The 23724-nt window shown below is 42.1% G+C and overlaps 1 protein-coding gene across 6 annotated transcripts in view; it reads left to right on the top strand.

Annotated features, from left to right (window-relative positions):
* GRIP1 (glutamate receptor interacting protein 1) overlaps nucleotides 1-22179 on the top strand; it is a 714453-nt gene extending 692274 nt beyond the window's left edge. For all 6 annotated transcript variants that reach the window (XM_059936436.1, XM_059936432.1, XM_059936435.1 and 3 more), the window contains 2 exons: nucleotides 17776-17922; nucleotides 20373-22179. In XM_059936436.1, coding sequence (XP_059792419.1) covers nucleotides 17776-17922; nucleotides 20373-20600 — 375 coding nt within the window. In that variant the 3' untranslated portion in view covers nucleotides 20601-22179. The remainder of the gene's footprint in view (nucleotides 1-17775; nucleotides 17923-20372) is intronic.
* Nucleotides 22180-23724: the final 1545 nt, after the last annotated feature.

Raw genomic sequence — 23724 nt, 5'->3', positions numbered from 1 at the left:
TCCCCTAGACTCAGATGACCCTTAGGCGGGCTTGTTAGGCAGTGGTCTAGTGTGCCTGATATCTCAGTTTTTGATCTCTCACTTCTGTCCAGAAATGTTAATAGCTTCCCTTAAGTCTAGCCCTGGCCTAGGGATCGTTCATCTTTTTTTGATGTTTTTGCTTGTCTCTGTTGTGATCAAATGTGTTTATTAATAGGCCGTAAAATATTGTTACCTCCGGGATAGTCACTTTACAAATGAGGCGGCTCCCCGAGGGTCACTGTTTCCCTAATGTCCAGGTCCTTGGAGAGTAGCCTGTTGGACCTCTTCCTCCACCATCGTTCTGCTCTGTTGTGTGTCTGTTGCGTGTCTGGCCGGGCTGTGGTGAGGATGACATTGATAACAGTCCAGCCCAGGGCTGCCCTCTTTCTTCCCCTTAGATGGAGCTCTTTCTTGTTTGAGGATCTTTGTAGCGTCAAACCACAGCATTCCCTGGAATGAGGAAATAAAATCAACTTTCTTAGTGCTCAGTGCAGTGGGAGTTTGGTCCGCTGTAATTTGTCATACTTCCCGAATGACAAGTTCCTGCCCCCAAATCCCCAGAAGCCCAGAGGATGGGTGAAGGGAATACCTCTCGCCCAGAGACGCAGGTGGCCCTGAATCAAGGAGGCCACCTGTGACACTGTGCTTTATAATAAGTATATATTTGATCTTGGTCCCAGTTGCTGGCACAGAGCTCCTAAAAACCCTTGGAATTTCTGAAGTGTTGAGAGTGAGAAAGGCATCTTTTGTTATGTTAATGAGGTGCCCTTTAGATGCACTTAAGGATGGGGGTTGGTTGCCGGTGGAGCCGACCCTGTGATTAGAGGGTTGGAACTTTCAGTCCCACCCCCAACCTCCAGGGAGGGGCGGGGATTTGCAGGTGAAATCAATCACCAAAGGCCAATGACTCAGTGCCTGTGTAATGAAGCCTCTATAAAAACCCAAAAGGATGGGTCTCCAGGAGCTTCCAGGTTGGTGGGCACGTGGGGATGCGGGGAGAGTGGTGCGCTCAGAGAGCGCGGAGGTTCCGCGCCCTTCCCGAAAACCTTGCCCCAAAGCAGCGCTTCCGGCTGGCTGTTCCTGAGTTGTACCATTTTATGATAAACCGGTGATCTGGTAAGTTCTGTGAGCCGCTCTAGCAAATTAGTCAAACCCAAGGAGAGGGCTGCTGGAACCTCTGAGATATAGCCGGTTGGTCAAAGGCACGGGTGACAACCTGTGTCTGAAGACCATTGTCTAAAATGCTGGGGTGGAGGTGAGGTGGCATTGTAAGACTGAGCCCTTAACCTGTGGAGTCTGACGCTATCACCAGGGAGATAATGTCAGAATTGAGTTGAATGTAGGACACTCAGCTGGTGTTGCAGGATTGCTTGGTGGTGTAGGGAACCCGCCTACCCCCAACACACACACACGTTCGAACTGTGAACACGACATCTTGCGCACATGGGCCTGAGGGCTATGGAGGTCAGTAAGTTGCCAGGGGGACTCAGGAAGAGTCAAGAGCTGGAGGAGAGCCTGGCCAGAGCAGCCCTGGGGGCCGGAGAGCAGAGGCAGGTGTGGAGAGGGGCCGGCCGGCAGGCAGTCCTGAGCTGAGATGCTGGAATGGTCTCTGCCAGGCTGGCTGACTTGGTGCTGGCTGGGCACGTAGAAAGGGCCAGGGGCAGAGCTGACAGTAACTAGGTGTCCATCAGCTGCCCGTGGCGTGGCTTGATCCCCTGGAGAATTGGAGAATGATCTGGTTCTTTCCTCTTTGGTATCATGTGAAATGAAAGCTGCAAAGGTGCTCTGAGATGAATTGGGAAAGCAGCCCTCAATCGGCCATGGATCTTAAAAACTGTGAACTTCTTTGGTTGAGACTTAGTTCTCCGAGGGCCAAGTCAGCCCTGACACGCACAGACTTAGGGCCACCATCCAAGCTCTGACTCTCCCATTGTTGAGCCCCCGTTTGTCAAGCTCATGGGGCCACATGCTTGCCAGAAAGCAGGAGGCAGCGTCTGACGCTGCTGTCTGTCCAGTTCTCTCCTCTGCCAACGAGACTCCCGGACAGGAAGGCAGCAGCTGCTTTTCCTGACCCTGTTCATCTTGGAACCCACACTTTTGAGTGGCAGAATCCAAGATGGCTTCCTCTGGGCTGGAAGAATGCAGCTGGAAAAGCCATACTTTATTTTTTTCTTCCAGCCCCACAGGTAGTATAGGATTGTGCTCAAAACCAACATTACTTGAATTGTCAGGTTTAAAGGAACAGGGCTCCCCCAGTGGTGTCTGCAAGAATAAACCCAAGTGCCCGGTAATTTGTGGAAATACTAGAACCATCTCTGATAAGGCCATCGGGCAAGGGGCTGAGCCACAGAGGCAGCCAGGGCTTAGGAACTGCTTCTGGGATGGCTGCCACTTGCCTTGACGTGCTCAAGATAGTAGACACGGTTGCCATTAAAATCCAAGCGGGGAGAGTTGGCTCTGCTGCTGAGGCTTTTCACTTGTGTCAAAACTGAAAACACAGGCATTAGGTTTCTGATCTTTGCCTCGAGGACATTGTTCAGACACGCAGATAGACTTGCTTAGAAATACAAAACAAGGCTCAACTTGAATCACGGTGAAGCCCGCCACCTCCTGTTAAAGCTTCTGTTCTCAGGAGGGTTAGAGGCCGTTGCAGCGTGCGCTGTGATGAGTGGTTAAAATTGAACTGAGTTTCCTAGAATGGTATCCTCGCCCAGAGAGTTACGTTCCAAGAGACGCATTGGCCCTTTAGAACAGAAAAATCTATCGTTGTGTTCTAGTGCATTACCCGGAGGCATCCTCTGGTCAGCACAGAATGGAGACGTTACAAGAAACGTCTTGATTTACTTGGGTTAGGGTGAAACACGAAGAGCTCTTAGCAGCTGGGAGCAGTTTGGCCAGATGCTTGGGGAAAGCCACAAAAGGGCTCTGATGAGAAGAAATACAGCAGATGTGATAAATTATTCATCTTTAGTTGGTTGGGCAGTTGGAAATGGATAAAAACTGCCTGACCAGCTAGTAGATTTGTATGTCGAGGGGGAAAAAAAGTCATGATTTGGTGGAAGGAACACAGCAAATGAGGTCAGATATTCTAATACTGAAATCCCCAGGCTTATGTATTCTAACTGGACAAGTCCATTCATCAAGTTCAAGGGGCGGTGTCCTCGTTCGTAGGAAGGGCATGATTCTGCTGCACAGAGTTGTTGGGAGGTCAAAAGCAGTCATATATAGGAAAGTGCCTGGTGAAGGGATTCATCTGTGGGGGAAAATTGTGACTTAAACTTTAGAATCCTTAGAATTACTTTTGGACAGGAAATAAATCAGAAGTAACCACTACCCATCTCCAGCTAAACAGGAGGGCAGCAGCTACATGGCACAATTTATTGTTGCTGCTTTTGAGAGCAGCTGTGCATCCTATTTTTGTGAATTATTGATTCCTGGAATCTCACCTCTGTGTCATTTTAAAATTTCATTTTGTTATTTGCTATTTCCAAGCTACTTCCAGGAGAACCATAGCGCTGGCTATGAAAATTCACTCTCCTCTAACCTTAGGAAATCTTTCTAGAGAAACAGATTACTTTCAAATTTAAACCTTTTATTAGCCTCTCATCCTGAAGAGTTTTCCATAAAGCTATATCATCAAGTCTAAGGCTCAGGAGAGCCAAGCCTCTTAGCCAACAACTGTGACTTTACAGTTAATGGGCTAATGTGCTAACCTGCTCTGGTTGACATCCATCTCTGCTGTTGTGGTTAACGTATTACCGCTGCCTGGTGTTGGCAGTATTTGGTGACACTCGTCCTTCTGCCCCTTCTGGGTTCTGGCCTGTGGAGCAAACACCCAAGCAGCACAGGCCAACTGGGCAATGAAGAACTTCACTATTACTTGAGGCCCACACCAAATGTACCCCAAGTGCAAGGGTTCAGGTTCACTGTATTGAGAAACATATCTCAGAACTAAGACAGAGTTGGGCTTCCTAATGTCCATTGCAAGCATAGGCTTTGTGACTCTCAGATTCAGGTATGACTGAAGAGTATGGCTTGGCTTGCAGAGCAGAGGCCAATCACTTACTGACCAGCCATATGCAGAGGGTCCATGGGACTGCTCTCCAAACCTATACCTAGTGGAACAGAGATAACTAGAATGTACCACCTTCCACCCCAGTTGTGCTGCTTGTCACGTAGAGAGAGCCTGACTAGGAACAAAGATGGAAAGGGGGCATAAGGACAGGAGATCCCACAGACAAAGCCAAAGAGAGGCATATAAGCAGGGACCTTGGAGCAGAGTAATTTCATCCACTGGTAAACAGAGTCCCAAGAATAGCAGACTATCAGCAACCATATTAGCTATTTGTCACTGCCACTCCCTCCTCCTTTGTACCCATCTCTCCCTATTCCTCCCCTTCCTCCCTTTGAGAAAGGAACATGGGTATGGGAAGAAAGGGACTAGAATGTAAACCAGAAGTGTTTCCTCCAATCAAGGCAGGAAATGTTCATGGTGAGTCTATGATATCTTGTGCCAGAAAGCAAATAACTTATCAGAGCAAATGGGTCATATCAAAAGGACAACATGAAGTCAATATGAAGGACTTCCCTTGGCCAAAGATGAGGAAACTTGAGCACCCAAAAGAATGATGCAATTGATTGTAACATATCATATATATAAAAACCCATAGGTTCATATTGATAATGTACTTTAAAAAGGTCATTCCCTTCCCCCTCACCTCAAAAAAAACCTCACTGGGACACCATTGGAAATATTTAGTGCGCTAATTCCCTATTTTAAAAATGAAAGGAAAGAATTAGCATTCATTTTGCCTTTCTTGAACAAACTGTACTTCAGAGTAACCAAAAAGCACTAATTGAAGAAATGAGAATTCTTTTTTTTTTTTTTTTTTTAATTTTTATTTATTTATGGCTGTGTCGGGTCTTCGTTTCTGTGCGAGGGCTTTCTCTAGTTGCGGCAAGCGGGGGCCACTCTTCATCGCGGTGCGCGGGCCTCTCACCATCGCGGCCTCTCTTGTTGCGGAGCACAGGCTCCAGACGTGCAGACTCAGTAATTGTGGCTCACGGGCCTAGTTGCTCCGCGGCATGTGGGATCCTCCCAGACCAGGGCTCAAACCCATGTCCCCTGCATTGGCAGGCAGAGTCTCAACCACTGCGCCACCAGGGAAGCCCAGAAATGAGAATTCTTTACAAAAGAATTCTAGCTCATAGAGAAGATAGTAAGAGATCATAAAAAGATTATCATTTTGCAACCCCTAATAAAATTATTGATTCAGACAACGGTCATCAATGGATGAAACCATTAAATTGAAGTTTAATGGGGAACCTTACGATGGAAGAGTTAAACTGTCATCACCCGAACCCACCCAAAGTGGGGCAACTAGACACTGAGTGATGTGTTGTTATAGGAATCACATTGTCCTACCTGTGATCTACGCCTCCCCCCAAAGCTGATTCTGACTCAACTCAAGCATCCAGAGCTAACTTCCATTTAAAGGAAAATGGGGCACAGAAGGGCATGCTACAGAGCGAATGACATAGTTTCAACAATAAGTCAGTAGCACAGGGAAGAAAGGATGGGGGCATGCGCTAGGTAAGAGGACATTTAAGAGACCTAACACCAATGCGTGGGCCTTGCTGGAACAAACTAACTCTAAAAATCACTTTGTGAGACAATCAGGGAAATTTTATTATAGACTAGACATTAGAATATATCAAGGAATAAGTGCTGATTTTGTGAATGAATGAATGGCACTGAGGTTGTGTAAAAAAGTGATTATATTTTTTAGAGATTCATACTGAGTTATGTAAGGGTGAAATGACATGAGGACTGGCATTTGCTTTAAAATACTCCCCCAAAGAAGATAAAAGACGGAGGGATGAAGTAAGTGAGCTCTTGATGCTTGTTGGATCTGAGTGATGAGTATATGAGGATTCATTGTCCTAGCCTCTCTGCTCTCGAATATGTTTGAAATCTTTCGTTAAAAAATAAAATTCTCAGGATTTACCTGGCGGTCTAGTGGTTAGGCCTCCACACTTCCACTGCAGGGGGCACAGGTTCCCCTGGTAGGGGAACTAAGACCCCACATGCCTTGCTGCATGGCCAAAAAAAAAAAAAAACAACTTTCTCCTAACCAAACTTATTGTGGTAATCATTTCACAATATATGTATGTCAAGTCATTATGTGATACACCTTAAACTTCTACAGAGCTGAATGTCAATTATATCTCAGTAACATTCCCACCTCACATAAAACTCTCCTGTCCTATGGCCTAAGGCAAAATCATAATTCTAGAGGGGCTTAAAATATCTTCTCTGCAATGAATATTTATTAAGCAACGACGTGCTAGGTAAAATGGTAGTATGCCATGCAAAGATCCATGCTTTGCAGTCAGAACCACTTGGGTTTGAACCACTTCTCTGTTGCTTACTATCTGTTTACCTTGGGCAAGTTTCTAACCCTCTCTGAGCTTTCATTTCCCCGTCTGTATGATCTGCTCCACCAACTAGGTGGAGACAGTAGCATCTGGTTTGCTTTTTAAGCTACTCAATCAAGTCCCACAGCCTTATTAGCAAGAAGTCCAGCATCTTGAGCTGGAGGACCCTCCATCCCACCCTACTCTCCGTGCAAGAATGGGGGTTCCTCAGCTCAAGGCAGGGCAGGCCTGGCTCTAACGTCAGAGGTGCTCTCACCTCTCGTGGCCACACGATGTCACTATGGAGCTTTGTCCTGCCGGGCCCCATCCACGCCAGCCACCCTGCAGCTTTTTGCCTTGCTCATTTCCAGCATGGCCTGCCCTCGGGCCGGGAGGCGGGGCATGGCTTGAGCCTCAGAACTAAATCCCACTCCATTCACACAGCACGTGATGGTCAGTTCTGACTAGCTTCCAAACGCAACCACATGGTATGTCAGAACCAGTCGTTTCATTTATTCGACAAAATACTTGCCCTACTGTGTGGCAGGTACCATTTGAGGAGTTTGGGATATTATCAGTGAAAAAAACAAAGATCTTTGCCCCCCTCGAGGAGCTTGGCAGGGCATCTCCCACATACTCCCCTCAGGCTTTTTACCTGAGCCCAGGTTACCAGCAAAGACGTCTCCTTTCCTCCTGATGAGTTTTGCTTTGAGGGGAGAAGGTGCTCTCATTCATGCAGTTTAACTTCTCCCCATGCATCATCAAGGTACATGTCAGATGCGGGGGGCTGGATTTTGCTAAAATACACACACCTCTTCTATAGTAAAGTAGGGCTTTCTACTCTATGCTTATATAAATGAGTGCCACAAAAGTGATCCTTCCACAGATATCAGGTCATTTCAGGTTTTAAAACTTCATATACACTACCTCATTTAAAACTGTGATTCTTGCCCATCTTGCAGGATTGTTAGGAGGATTAAGTCAGATGTGGTCACTGGACTGTATACTCATGATGGCTGTGCTGTGTTTATTGCTGTATCTTTTTTTCACTCTGTCCTTCAAACAGTGCCTAGCACATCATAGGGTCCAATGCACACGTGTGCACCCACACATACGCGCATTCATATACACACAGTGATGGAATGAGCCTGCCAAGAGTGTCATTAAGTGTTAGTTCCCTCTCTTCCTTTTCAGAACATGTAATAGGCCCTCTGGTGTGTGAAGTACCACACAGAGCAAACTTCATTGTGCACAGAAATTGGCAGATGGCAGTTCAGAGCAGGATCTGAGATTCTGCATTTTAACACACTCCTGAGTGATGTTGACGCTTCTGATCAGGACAACCTGTAATTGGCAAGGCACAGCTTTTTTTTCTCTTAAGGTAAATACGTAACAAAATTCTGGCCCCTTTCCTTCTAGTGTATTGTTGGAAAGAGGCAGGTAGGGGTGAGATGTTGATATACCCTATTTCATAGGTCCTAAGATTACCATGGCCTATAAAACACAGCCTGATTTCAGAGAATTTAAAGTATGAAAAAAAAGTACATCTTAGAATCTATGAAATAAGGCACTTGAGTGGCAATAGAATATAACGGTTAAGTGCCTGGAGTCAGACAGACACGGCCCCACCATTCAATACTTTTGTGATCTTGGGCGAGTTACTTAACGTCTATAAAATTGAATTTCCTAACCTCTAATATGGCAGTAACCACTAGGGCTGCCTGGTGATTAGAAGTGACCCAGCCAGCTTGATATTTTAGCTCTCTGTCCAGTGAGATGAAAATCCACAAAGGACCACTTTTGTATTCCTTCAATATTCCATATCTCTCTGAAGTAAAATAACTTGGTATAAAAACATAAACCTGCTATAAGAGTATTAATCTTCACATTTTGCCCTGTATAGCTCTGAATTTTTTGACTCTTCTACAAGAATGTATTTAGGTATTATGTGTGTTAAATAAGACATACATTTTTTTCAAAAAATTGATTTGGCTGTGCTGGGTCTTAGTTGCGGCACGCGGTATCTTCGTTGCAGCATGTGAGATCTTTTTAGTTGCGGCATGCAGGATCTTTTAGTTGCGGCATGGGGAATCTTTAGTTGCGGCATGCAAAATCTTTAGTTGTGGCATGCAGACTCTTAGTTGCGGCATGTGGGCTCTAGTTCCCTGACCAGGGGTCAAATCTGGGCCCCCTGCTTTGGGAGCACAGAGTCCTAGCCACTGGACCACAAGGGAAGTCCCAAAATGTACATTTTTAAATAATTAGAGTTAAAAACTAAGCCCAAACTATTGCTTGATGTGTGCATAAGTTTTTGTGGAGGGCATGCAGCAAACCTTACTAAAAACAGCGGTCACATTAAATGTTAAATGAGTGTGATGTGCTGAGTATGTTGTCTGGCGTGTCCAGCACAGGGTGGTCTCAGTGAACATTACACATTAATGTGTTTGCCTCTAGAAAGCAGCCTCTTCTCTCTCATTCACTGCTGTTTCCTAGCACCCGGAACCAGGCTTAGCACATGGAGGGACTCAGTACACATTTGATGAACGTGTAAACCTCAGACTAACTCTTGCAGGTGGTCAGAAGGAGGACTGGGGGTTGGGGAAAACTTTAGCTGGTGGTACTGCCTTAATGCAGAGAGAACAAGCTGAGGCCCGCAGCTGAGAAGGGTGGATTTGCAAATCCTGGCATTTCCAGGAATGCCTGGAATTGCTAAACCAAACCCAGGACAAGGACTGAGGGAGCTACTGAAGGCAGGCCCCAGAGGAGGGTGTTCCTTACAGGAGCACTTTCAGGTCTTTTAAGACTTTTCAAAAAATTGAACTATAGTTCATTTACAATGTTTCAGGTGTACAGCAAAGCGATTCAGTTATATGTATATATACACACACACATACATATATATATTCATTTTCAGATTCTTTTCCATTATAGGTTATTATAAGATATTGAATATAGTTCCCTGTGCTATACAGTAGGTCCTTGTTGTTGATCTATTTTATATTATAGTAGTGTGTATCTGATAATCCCAAATTTCCAATTTATCCCACACCCCCCGCCTTTCCCTTTTGTAACTCTAAGTTTGTTTTCTATGTCTATGAGTCTATTTCTATTTGTAAATAAGTTCATTTGTATCAGTTTTTTAGATTCTACATATAAGTGATATCATATGGTATTTATCTTTCTCTGTCTGGTTTACTTCACTTAGTATGACCATCTCTAGGTCCATCCATGTTGCTGCAAATGGCATTTTTCTTTCTTTTTAATGGCTGAGTAATATTCCACTGTATATATACCGCATCTTCTTTATCCATTCATCTGTTGATGGACATTTAGGTTGTTTCCGTGTCTTAGCTATTGTAAATAGTGCTGCTATGAACATTGGAGTGCACGTATTGGGTTGGCCAAAAAGTTCTTTTGGTTTTAAGTAATAAATAAAAGACACATTTTTCATTTTCACCAAGAACTTTATTGAACGTATTCATTAACCAAATAAACTTTTTGGCCAACCCAATGTCTTTTTGAATTATAGGTTTGTCTGGATATATGCCCAGACGTGGGATTGCTGGATCATGTGGTAAATCTATTTTTAGTTTTCTAAGGAACATCCATATTGTTTTCCATAGTGGCTGCAGCAACTTACATTCCTGCCAACAGTGTAGAAGTGTTCTCTTTTCTCCACACCCTCTCCAGCATTTGTTATTTGTAGACTTTTTGATGATGGCCATCCTGACCAGTGTGAGGTGATACCTCATTGTAGCTTTGATTTGCATTTCTCTAATAATTAGCAATATTGAGCATCTTTTCATGTTCCTGTAGACCATCTGTATGTTTTTGGAGAAATGTCTATTTAGGTTTTCTGCCTGTTTTTTGATTGGGTTATTTGTCTTTTTGATATCGAGCTCTATGAGCTGTTTGCATATTTTGGAAATTAATCCCTTGTCAGTTGCATCATTTGCAAATATTTTCCCCCATTCCGTAGGTTGTCTTTTCATTTTGTTTATGGTTTCCTTTGCTATGCAAAAGCTTTTAGGTTTAATTAGGTCCTCTTTGTTTATTTTTGCTTTGGTTTCTATTACTCTAGGAGACACATCCAAACAAATATTGCTGTGACTTATCTCAAAGAGTGTTCTGCCTATGTTTTCCTCTAGGAGTTTTATAGTATCCAGTCTTACATGTAGGCCTTTCATCCATTTTGAGTTTATTTTTGTATATGGTGTTAGAAAATGTTCTAATTTCATTCTTTTCCCAGCAGCACTTATTGAAGAGACTGTCTTTTCTCCATTGTATATTCTTGCCTGTTATCATAGATTAATTAACCATAATTGTGTGGGTTTATTCCTGGGCTTTCTATTCTGTTCCATTGATCTATGTGCCTGTCTTAGTGCCAGTACCATACTGTTTCTATACTGTAGCTTTGTAGAATAGTCTGGAGTCAGAGTGATTCCGTTATACCCATTCTTCTTTCTCAAGCTTGTTTTGGCTATTCGGGGTCTTTTGTGTTTCCATACAAATTTTCTTTTCTTTTTATTTATTTATTTATTTTTTGGGGCCACACTGCGCAGCTTGCGGGACCTTAGTTCCCCAATCAGGGATTGAACCCAGGCTACAGCAGTGAAGGCACTGAGTCCTAACCACTGGACCACCAGGGAATTCCCTCCATACAAATTTAAACATTTTTTATTCTAGTTCTGTGAAAAATGCCATTGGTAGTTTGATAGGGATTGCATTGAATCTGTAGATTGCCTTGTGTAGTATGATCATTTTAATAATATTGATTCTTCCAATCCAAGAACATGGTATATCTTTTCATCTCCTTGTGTCATCTTCAATTTCTTTGATGAGTGTCTTATAGTTTTCAGAGTACAGGTCTTTTGCCTCCTTAAGTAGGTTTATTGCTATGTATTTAATTCTTTTTGGTGAAGTAGTAAATGGGATTTTTTCCTTAATATCTCTTTCTGATAGTTCATTGTTAGTGTATAGAAATACAACAGATTTCTGTATGTTAATTTTGAATCCTGCAACTTTACCAAATTCATTGATGAGCTCTAGTAGTTTTCTACTGGCATCTTTAGGATTTTCTCTCTATATTATCATGTCATTTGCAAACAATGACAGTTCTACTTTTTCCTTTCTAATTTGGACTCCTGTGTTTTTCTTCTCTGATTGCTGTGGCTAGCACTTCCAAAACTATGTTGAATAAAAGTGGTGAGAGTGGGCATCCTTGTCTTGTTCCTAATCTTAGAGGGAATGCTTTCAGCTTTTCACCATTGAATATGATGTTAGCTATGGGTTTGTCATATATGGCCTTCATTATGTTGAGGTAGGCTCCCTCTATGCCCAGTTTCTGGAGAGTTTTTATCATAAATGGGTGTTGAACTTTATCAAAAGTGTTTTCTGTACCTATTGAGATGATCATATGCTTTTTATTCTTCAACTTGTTAACACTGATTTGCAGATATTGAAAAATCCTTGCACTCCTGGGATAAATTCTACTTGACCATGGTGTATGATCCTTCTAAGCCATTGCTAGTATTTGGAATCGGTTTGCTAGTATTTTGTTGAGGATTTTTGCATCTATGTTCATCAGTGATATTGGCCTGTAATTTCGTTTTTTGTGATATCTTTTGATATCAGGGTGATGGTGACCTCATGGAATGTGTTTTGAAGTGTTCTTTCCTCTGCAATTTTTTGGAATAGTTTCAGAAGGATAAGTGTTAACTATTCTGTAAATGTTTGGTAGAATTCACCAATGAAACCATCTGGTCTTGGACTTTTGTTTGTTTTGGGAGTTTTAAAATTACTGATTCAATTTCAGTACTGGTAATTGGTCTGTTCATATTTGCTATTTCTTCCTGGTTCAGTTTTGGGAGATTGTACCTTTCTAAGAATTTGTCCATTGCTTCTAGGTTGTCCATTTTATTGCTGTATAATTTCTCATTGTAATCTCTTAATATCCTTTGTATTTCTTTGGTGTCAGTTGTAACTTCTTTTTCATTCTTGTTTTGATTTGAGCCTTCTCCCTTTCTTTCTTTATTTTTATTTTTGGTGCTCTGTATTTTTTTAATATTTATTTTTTTATTTTATATTTATTTGGTTGTGTCGGGTCTTAGTTGAGGCAGGCAGGCTCCCTAGTTGCAGCAGGTGGGCTCCTTAGTTGCTGCAGGAGGGTTCCTTAGTTGCAGCTCAAGGGCTCCTTAGTTGCGATTCGCTGGCTCCTTAATTGCGGCAGGTGGGCTCCTTAGTTGCAGCAGGTGGTTTCCTTAGTTGGAGCTCACCTGCTCCTTGGTTGTGGCATGCAAACTCTTAGTTGTGGCATACATGTGGGCTCTAGTTCCCAGACTAGGGATCAAACCCAGGCCCCTTGTGTTGGGAGCGCAGAGTCTTAACCGCTGTGCCACCAGGGAAGTCACTCCCTTTCTTTCTTGATGAGTCTGGCAAAAGGCTTATCAATTTTGTTTATTTTTTCAAAGAACCAGCTTTCAGTTTCATAGATCTTTTCTATTTTTTTTTAGTCTTTTTCATTTATTTCTGTTCTGCTCTTTATGCTTTCTTTCCTTCTACTAACTTCAGGTTTTGTTTGTTCTTCTTTTTGTAATTGCTTTAGGTGTAAGGTTAGGTTGTTTATTTGAGATTTTTCTTGTTTCCTGAGGTAAGATTTTATCACTATAAGCTTTTGCTGTAACCCATAGGTTTTGGATCATCATGTTTTCATTTTCATTTGTCTCTAGGTATATTTTGATTTCCTCTTTCAGTGATCCATTTGTTTAGTAGCATATTGTTTAGCCTCCATGTGTTTGTATTTTTTGCAATTTTTTTTTCTTGTAGGTGATTTCTAGTCTCATAGCATTGTGGTTGGAAAAGATGCTTGATGTGATTTCAGTTTTCTTAAATTTACGGAGACTCGTTTTGTGGCCTAGCATGTGATCTATCCTGGAGAATATTCCATGCGCACTTGAAAAGAATGTGTATTTTGCTGCTTTCGGATGGAATGCTGTATATGTATCAATTAAGTCCATGTGGTCTAATGTGTTATTTAAGGCTTGTGTTTCCTTACTGATTTTCTGTCTGGATGATCTGTCCATTGATGAAAGTGGGGTGTTAAAGTCTCCTACTATTATTGTGTTACTGTCGATTTCTCCTTTTATGTCTGTTAATATTTCCCTCATACATTGAGGTGCTATGTTGTGTGCATATATATTTACAATTGTTATATCTTATTCTTGGATTTATTCCTTGATCATTAGGTAGTGTCCTTCTTTGTCTCTTGTAACAGTCTTTAAAGTTTATTTTATCTAAGTATGCTACTCCAGCTTTCTTTTGATTTTTTGTTTGCATGGAATGCCGTTTTCCATCCTCTCACTTCCAGTCTGTACGTGTCTTTAGATCTAAAGTGAGTCTCTTGTAGGCAGCACATATACAGGTCTAGTTTTTTTCTATCCATTTCAGGCAGTCTGCTTCTTCTGGTTGGAGGATTTAGTCCATTTACATTTAAGTTAATTATCAATATGTATGTTCTAATTGTCTTTTTTTTTTTTTTTTTTTTTAAAAGACACCAATTGTACTTGAACATTTGTTATTATTATTATTTTTAAATTTATTTATTTATTTATGGCTGTGTTGGGTCTTCGTTTCTGTGCGAGGGCTTTCTCCAGTTGCGGCAAGCAGGGGCCACTCTTCATCGCAGTGCGCGGGCCTCTCACCATCACGGCCTCTCTTGCTGCGGAGCACAGGCTCCAGACGCGCAGGCTCAGTAGTTGTGGCTCACGGGCCTAGTTGCTCCGCGGCATGTGGGATCCTCCCAGACCAGGGCTCGAACCCGTGTCCCCTGCATTAGTAGGCAGATTCTCAACCACTGCGCCACCAGGGAAGCCCTCTAATTGTCATTTTGTTAATTGTTTTGGATTTGTTTTCATAGGTCTTCCCCCCAATCCTTTTCTCTCCTCTTATGATTTGATGACTATTGTTAGTGTTATTTTGGATTCCTTTTTCTTTTTTGTGTGTATATCTATTATAGATTTTTGGTTTGTGGTTACCATGAAGTTTCTGTATAGCAGTCTATATACATACCTGATTGTTTTACGTTGCTTATCCCTTAATTTCAAAAGCATTTTAAATACCCTGCACTTGTATTCTCCTCCCCTCATGATTTCTGCTTTTGATATCATATTTTACATCAAATTGTTTTATGTATCCCTTAACTGCTTATTGTGCATACAGGTGACAGTACTACTTTTGTCTTTTAACCTCTCTACTGACTTTGTGTGTGGATGATTTCCTACCTTTGCTGTATGTTTGCCTTTACTGGTGAGCTATTTCCTCCCGTAATTTTGTTTCTAGTTGTGACCCTTTTTTTTTTTTTTTTTTTTTTGCCTAGAGAAGTTCCTTTAACATTTGTTTTAAAGCTGGTTTGGTGGTGCTGAATTCTTTTAGCTTTTGCTTGTCTGTAAAGCTTTTGATTTCTCCATCAAATCTAAATGAGAGCTTTTATGCATAAAGTATTCTTGGTTGTAGGTTTTTTTCCCTTTCATCACTTTAAATATATTGTGCCACTCCCTTCTGTCCTTCAGTTTCTGCTGAAAAATCAGCTGATAGGCTTGTGGGAGTTCCCTTGTATGTTATTTGTTGCTTTACCCTTGCTGCTTTTAGTATTCTCTCTTTAATTTTTGTCATTTTGATTACAGTATGTCTTGGTATTGTTCCTCTTTGGTTTAATCCTGTGTGGGACTCTCTGTGCTTCGTAGACTTGGGTACCTGTTTCCTTTGCCAGGTTAGAGAAGTTTTCAGCTATTATCTCTTCAGATATTTTCTTGGGCCCTTTCTCTCTCTCCTCTCCTTCTGGGACCCCCTATAATGCAAATATTAATATGCTTGATATTGTCCCAGAGGTGTCTTAAACTGTCCCCATTTCTTTATCTTTTTTCTATTCAGCAGCACTGATTTCTACTACTCTTGTCTTCCAGCTCACTGATCTGTTCTTCTGAATCATTTAGTCTATTATTAATTCCTTCTAGTGCATTTTTCATTTTAGTTATTGTATACTTAACCTCTGTTTCATCGTTCTTTATATTTTCTAATTCTTTAAAACTTTTAACTTCTCACTCTGTGCATCTATTCTTCTCCTGAGTTCTTTGATCATCTTTATGATTATTACTCTGAACTCTTTCTCGGGTAGATCGCCTATCTCCATTTCATTTAGTTCTTCTGGAGTTTTATCTTGTTCCTTGGTCTGGAACATAGTCCTCTGCCACCTTATTTTGTCTAAGTTACTGTTTGTGTTTTTGTGTCTGTGGTAGGTTAATTACATTTCTCAACCTTGGAGAAGTGGCCCTTTGTAGGAAGTATCCTATGCATCCCAGCAGTGCACTCCCCTTTCATCACCCAAGCTACGTGCTCTAGGGGTTCCCCCTAAGAGAGCTGCATGGGTCCTTCTTTGTGGTAGGCTGTGTGGGCAGTCTGGTAGGCTTGGTTGGTTGCTAGACCCTGCCTTGTGCAGATGCTGCTGGTACTGTTTAGTGGGGCCTTGTCACCAGGCAAGGTGACAAGGTTGTGCAACCCTAGGAGGCCTCGGGGGGTAGTGCTGGCTTACTGGTGGGTGGAGCCAGGGTCCCAAAGACTCTGGGGCTGTTGCCCACCCACTGGCAAGTGAAGCCAGATCCTGGGGTTAGTGCTGGACTACTGGCAGGCAGAGCTGGTTCCTGGAGTCTGGTTGCATGGCCCAGGGATCCCAGAGCTCGTTTCAGATCATTGGTTGGTGTGGGGTGGGGGGTCGTTTCCTAATACAGTTGGGTATGGGGTCTGTGGTGTCCAGAAGTTTGCATTGGCCTGCTAGTGGGGAGGGCCGGGCCTCAGCTGGCCCTGGGGTAGGGTCCAGCCTGCATTGTGGGATTGTAGTTTTCTTGCTTCTGGTGTCTGTCCCCTGGTGGGTGAGGCTGATCGCGAGGCTAGTGCAGGCTTCCTGGAGAGAAGGGCTCAAGCCTACCCACTGGTGGGTGGAGCTGGGTCTTGGCCCTCTGGCGGGCAGGGCCCTGTCTTGGTGCGAGTCCAGAGGCGGCTGTGGGCTCAGGAAGTCGTTAGGCAGCCTGTCTGCTGATGGGTGGGGCTGTGTCCCTGCCCAGTTAGTTGTGTGGCCTGAGGCTTCGAGGCACTGGAGCCTACAGGCTGTAGGGTGGAGCCAGGTCTTGGTGCTAATGATCCAAAATGTCAGCCACCAGGAGTGTTCCTGTGGCTGAATGTTCCCCAATATGTCTGCCACCAGTGTCTGTGTCCCCAGGGTGAGCCACAGCCACCTCCCACCTCTCCAGGAGACTTTCCAAGACCAGCAGGCAGGTCTGGCCCAGGCTCCTATCAAATTGCTTCTTTTGCCCTGGGTCCTGGTGTGCGTGAGATTTTGTGTGTGCCCTTTAAGAGCGAAGTCTCTGTTTCCCCCAGTCCCATGGGGCTTCTGCACTTAAGCTCCACTGGGCTTCAAAGCCAATGCTATGGGGGCTCATTTCCCTGGTGCAGGAGCCCTGGGCTGGGGAGCCTGGCTGTGGGGCTCAGAACTCTCACTCCTGGAGGAGAACCTCTGCAGTATAATTATTCTCCAGTTTGTGGGTCGCCCACCCGGGGGGTATGGGATTTGATTACATCACGAGTCTACTGGTGGTTCCATCTTGTGGTTCCTTCTTTGCCTTTCGTTGTAGAAGATGTTTCCTGGTAGGTTCCAGTCTTTTTCATCTATGGTTGTTCTGCAGGTAGGTGTGATTTTGGTGTGCTCATAAGAGGAGGTGAGCTCAGGACCTTTCTACTCTGCCATCTTGGCCGCTCTCCCTTTTAAGACATTTTTTGCCTACAGTACTGAAGCACTGACTGGGATACTAGAGAAAATAAAATGGTGGACTTCCTGGCTCTTGCTCAAAGGCAGAGGATATGCTGAGCGCTGAACCCAGCACAGCACCAGGCACAGTGAACAGGAAGGAAAGGCCTTTGGCTTAGTCCTGATATCCAGCTGCAAAGGGCTAACCCTGGCTTCTCCCAACACCTAGGGGTTGCTCCAGGAGAAGTGAACATGCCCCTGGGAAATTCTCACCTATATACACCTGATGACTGCGAGTAAAAAAAAGAGAGAGACCAGAACTCTCCAGCATTTCTCCTCCTTTTCCAGTTCTGGGTGGGGCTTGGCAAATTCCAAGGATGTTCCTAGAGAATGGAAAAAGCTTCAAGATTGGGGGGAGCTGCCTAATCTATTACACATCTATTATATTGAAATTAGTTTGAAAATATGGTTCGTCAAGAAACTTCACAAGCAAAAGTCCTCAACCTACCTAAATATCCCCTTCACATTTTCTCATTTTCCAGGTGACCTTGTACAAGGGCTCTGACATGGAGGACTTCGGGTTCAGTGTAGCAGACGGCTTGCTGGAGAAAGGAGTATATGTCAAAAATATTCGCCCAGCTGGGCCAGGAGATCTTGGTGGCTTAAAGCCCTACGACAGGCTCTTACAGGTAAGACCTCAGATGGAATTTTATTTGGAAATTAATTTGGAAGTCTTATTTGGTCAGTGTCCACCCATCCTCCTTTGCCTCAAGACTAGATTAGAGGCCCCTCCTATAGAGGAGAGACACTTTTTCCTTTGGTAGAATTTACCAGTTACTGAAACGGCCTGTTTCCCTGTATATGTTCCCCAGCAGATTCTAAACTTCTTGAGAACAGGGCTAGTACCTTATTCTCCCATTTCCCATTATACAGTGATTGATATCAGTATCTCACACAATGTCTAAAACCCAAAAGCTGAACCTTGTTTACTATTAAGTACTAGGAGTACTATGGTGGTCAGGTATAGTTTCACTGAGCAAAGCAAATTCCTGATCTTACGTACAGTTTTTAGAAAGAGCATTTTGCAGGAAGAGAAGAGAGTTGCCATCAGTCTTGAAAGTATGTTCAAATGGAATGAGTCTGTCCCTAAACAGCTGCCTTTCAAAGCATGAGGCTGCACTGATTGGTTGGCTTTCAGACACGTGTTCACTGAGCAAGTTGTCATTGATTCATTAGACAGTTTTAAAACCAATTCTGGTGATCTTTTTACCATGGCAATATAACAATTACTCTTGTCCTAAGAGTAAGGAACACGTTTATTTTCCATAGATACTCTAGCATTTGCTGAATAAATAACTATGGACAAGTTATTTGACCTCTTTGTCTTCCTAATCTATAAATTAGAGCTATACCTACTTTTATGGGAGATGAGGCTATAAAAGTAGACTGGACTCAGATTGTAAAGGGCCTTGAAACCCAAGATAAAGCTCTTGGACTTTATTCTGGAGGTATATTAATTTTCTAAGCAGAATAATGACATATTTTATAGAAAGACAATACAATTATCTCATAGGTGGATTGGTGTAGGGTGAAGAAGGGGAGGATCACAGGTAAGGAGACCAGGTAGGTAAGGGTAAGACACGTGTACCAGACCTGAGTCTTTAGTGCCTTCAGTGCATCCTGGCAGAGCAGTCTGTGAGGCAGCTGGCAGCTTGCATTTGTTGCTCAGGAGAGATGTTACAGCCAAAAGTAAAGATGTGGGATACTGAAGGCATGGATTTGGATAAAGTTGCCTATGGTGGATTTCTAGTAAGGAAGAGAAGAGAACTAAAGATGATAGAATTCTAAGAAAAACAAAATTTAAAGGACAGGAAGAAGGAAAGGCAGGAAAGGTCTGAAAGTGAGCAGTTAAAATGGTAAAAAGGTCAAAACAAAGTGGTGTCATAAGAGCCAAGGAAGGAGTTTTAAGGATGAGTAGGTAAAGGCCAGAGGGGATGAGAACTCAAGACACCATTCCTGTGTTGGACAATTGGGGTCATTTATACAATATAAGGGTCAGGTCCCAGACTGAGAAGATTGGGGAGAGAGTGAAAAGTCAAGGAATGGAAGCAGCATGTAGATGATTCTTTGAACTTTTAGGGGGAAAGAATAAGGAAACATAATCTCATACAGAGTGAAGAAAGAGAAAAACAAATACCGTAGGCTAACACACATATATGGAATCTAAAAAAAAGAAATGGTTCTGAAGAACCTAGGGGCAGACAGGAATAAGATGCAGACGTAGAGAATGGACTTAAGGACACAGGGAGGGGGAAGGGTAAGCCGGGATGAAGTGAGAGAGTGGCATGGACATATATACACTACCAAATGTAAAACAGATAGCTAGTGGGAAGCAGCTGCATAGCACAGGGAGATCAGCTCGGTGCTTTGTGACCACCTAGAGGGGTGGGATAGGGAGGGTGGGAGGGAGACACAAGAGGGAGGGTATATGGGGACATAAGTATACATATAGCTGATTCACTTTGTTACACAGCAGAAACTAACAACAATGTAAAGCAATTATACTCCAATAAAGATGTTAAAAAAAAAAAAAAAGAATAAGGAAACATGAAAGAAGATGAATGCATGTGTAAGCTGAGGAGGGGGTGGGCTCATGGCCGAGAGAGGTAGTTCAATATCATGGTCAAGAGCACGAGCTTTGGAATCAGCCAGACTGCCTGAGATCACATCCTCGCTGGACCACTCACCAACATCCTAGCTGGACCACTTACCAACTTCTGATCTCAGGCAAATCTCTTAACCACTATGTGCCTTACTTTCCTCATCTGTAAATTAGGGATAATATTTGGCACTTGGAGCACCTGCCATGAATAAGGTGATCTGCTCAGCATGGGGACATTGGGATGCGTCCCTGTTCTCTGCTCTCAAGGGCCTTACAATTTAGTAGCAGAGAGTAAGTAAGCCAATGCCCATGTTATAGTGTGGTCAGGGCCAGGATAGACCTCTCTGTACAGAGTGCTCATTTAAGCACTTTCAAGACTCTATAATCAACCTGTTGTGTCTGAAATGTTACTCTGGGTTTTGGGAATCATCTTATGTCTATAACAGTAATTCAAAACGGTGCTTCTTGACCTTTCAGATTAATCATGTCCGAACGAGAGACTTTGACTGCTGCCTTGTTGTGCCCCTCATAGCAGAATCTGGTAATAAGCTGGACCTGGTTATTAGTAGAAACCCCCTGGCTTCACAGAAGTCCATAGAACAGACTCTACCAGGAGGAGAATGGAGTGAACAGAACAGTGCTTTTTTCCAGCAGTCGAGCCACGGTGGTAATTTGGAGATACGAGAACCCACTAATACATTATAGCGATGCTTTTTATAAAGCAGGACGAAAGACAATATCTACATGGTGCTAAAAAAAAAATCCCTTTAAGAAAGATTTCTGTGATATTTGAAGCACAGATAATCATGTGGCATTAACTGCAAGCACAGGGGTCTTTTCAATCTCATGGCTCATGTTCACTTCCCCTTTCAAGTTGAAGAGGTTTCTTTGTTGTTGATCACTATGGTATATGACAGGCAATCCCCTGCCAAGACCAAGGGTAGAGAAAAAAAAAGAAAAACAGCTAGGCCACCCCTCTCTACAGTTAACATCAGAGGAAATTTTTTACAAGTCCATCTTCCTATTCCTTTTTAAAAAGAGAAATATCTGTTTGAAAATGTTCTCTATGATAATTTCCTTCATTCACTTTGAAATCAGTTTCTTACTACAAAGTCATTCATGTAAGAATTTAACCAACAAGGCTTTTCATAAAGCTGGCTCTACTAGGAGAACTAGTTTGGTGAACTGCTGGGACTGCTGCTATGGGAGGGGTACAGGTATAAAATCATCTTACAACGTTTCAGCAATGATGCACGTAGGCGACCATAATAGGTGGTGGTAAATGTTTTGCCCAAGTATAGGAATGATTTTAACTAAGATGTATGCGATTCCCTATGCAACAAATTATCAAACAGGATATGTCTTGTGACCTGTTTTTTTTTTTAAGGACACATTTTTAATAGCTGAAAAATCTCTGATAATGAATTAGGGTGTTTGTTTAGCAACACTGAGAATTAGTTATCTTATTTTTAAAATTCAAGACTAAGAATTTGAGAATGAAGAGTCTATTAAAATGAGGTTTATCTTGATAGGCAAATCAAACTCATACTGCTTGACATGTTTTGAAAACTGATTATATTGAGGGGTGTACAGCACATGTACTTAAAAATGACACTGGACTGTCTTTTGTTCTGAGCCATGCCACTTACTGAAATTGTAAATACATTTTTCACAAAATGCATTGCCAATTATTACCATCCCTCAAAGCAATAAATTGTGACAGTTGCTTTTAATGTTTGTCAGCAACTGTTTTCATTTGTTTTGTTCAGATATTTTGAATAGTTGTTATACTAATAACTGTTATTTGGTGAATATAAAAAAAAATAGATCTGTAAATTGTAGAATCTCCATACTGAAACAGTTATTTTCCAAACAAACATTTTTATTTTGTTCAGTAATCCAAACAACTGCTTAGGTAAAGCATTTGAACACTGTGTCCTTTGTTTAAGGAAAAAATTCACCTTGCTTTCTTTTTTGTGCAAAGAAATATATTATTATTTCAATCATAGTTCAGAACTGCCAGGGCAAGAAAGTATAAAGCAGAATCGTGTTAAGGAAAAAAAAAAAAAGATCATGAGGAGTCACTTAAATATGTATTTTTGTTTGTAACAAACAAGTATTAAACTGTAAAGTATTTTTGTACAAATTTAATACTTTAATAGCATGGTATTTATCGTCTATGTATGGTTTTGGGGAATTAAAAATTGTTGCAAATATTTGTATGGGGAAAAAAAACCCTCTACCAAATGGAATAAACAGTGATTTTAAAAAGCCAAAAGAAAAACATGTTTTTTGGGTTTTTGTTTTTTTTTTTTTTTTTGGTGCTTTGAATATATTTTAGTGTTCTAGACTGAGCCCTGCACAATACTTATAGTTACATAATTCTCTACAGGGGGAAGATTTTGCCATAAACTTGAAAAGCAACATGGAAGAGCAGGAAGAGCTTAGGTTTTGAAATTCGATCTGGACTTGAAGTCCAGCTCTGGTACTCAGTGGTGGCATAAAATTTAATTACTGTGAGTCAGTTTCCCCACCTATAATACTGAAGGTCTTATCTACATTCCAGTACTTTCATGAGAACAGGTGTGATACATGTGAACATGCTAAAACAGCCTGCAAAGAGGAACACCTCCAAGACTAATGGTACGTTTACTTTAGGTGACAAAGCTTGATCTTAACTCAAGGATCACATCTACCCTGAGAACATTATATGTATTCTGTAAAATACATTTTCAAAAACTATTAAAATATAAATTTTAATCATGCTATCATCTTAAAAAAGTAAAAAACTATTACCTTATAGTCCCAACGTTTTCATTTTTGCAGATTGCCTAGCAGGCTTTGTAAATTCACAGGAACAAGGCAGGATGTCCATTCTTGCCACTTCTATTTAACAGTATGACAAGGAAATGAAATAAAAGGCAACTAGATTGGAAAGGAAGAAGTAAAACTCTACTTGCAGATGATACAATCTTGTGTATACAAAAACCTTAAGGAATCCACTAAAAAACCTATTAAAACTAATATGAGTTTAGCAAGGTTACAAGATACAAGATCAATATACAAAAATCAATTGAATCTCTATACTGTAGCAATGAACAAACCAAAAATAAAGAAAACAATTATATTCTATAAAGCACAGGAAGCTCAGCTCAGTGCTCTGTGATGACCTAGTTGGGTGGGATGGGGGTGGGGTGGGAGGGAGGTCCAAGAGGGAGGGGATGTAGGTATACATATAGCTGATTCACTTCATTGTACAGCAGAAACTAACACAACATTGTAAAGCAATTGTACTCCAATTAAAAAAAAAAGAAAAAGAAAACAATTATATTCTCATAGGAGCAACAATAAAATACTTAGGAATAAATTCAATAAAAGTACAGAGTAGGTGTGGAAGACGGCAGAGTAAAAGACCCTGAGCTCACCTCCTCTCATGAGCACACCAAAGTAACAACTATCTGCAGAACAACCATCTGTGAAGAAGACTGGAACCTACCAGAAAAGATCTTCTACAACTAAAGATATAAAGAAGGAACCACAACAAGACAGATAGGAGGGGAGAACTTGAAATATAATCAAATCCCATACCCCACAGGTGGGTGACCCACAAACTGGAGAATAATTAGATTGCAGAGGTTCTCCCACAGGAGTGACAGTTCTGAGCCCCACATCAGGCTCCGCAGCCTGGGGGTCCGGCACTGGGAAGACAAGCCCTCAGAGCATTTGGCTTTGAAGGCCAACAGGCCTTCACTGCAGGAGCCCCACAGGACTGGGGGAAATAGAGACTTCACTTTTCAAAGGGCACACACAAAATCTCACATGCACCAGG

The sequence above is a fragment of the Balaenoptera ricei genome, chromosome 10, assembly GCF_028023285.1.
Source record: "Balaenoptera ricei isolate mBalRic1 chromosome 10, mBalRic1.hap2, whole genome shotgun sequence".
Taxonomy (NCBI): Eukaryota; Metazoa; Chordata; class Mammalia; order Artiodactyla; family Balaenopteridae; genus Balaenoptera; species Balaenoptera ricei.
Note: the sequence above shows the minus strand (reverse complement) of the source record. Positions and strands in the feature narration are given on the sequence as shown.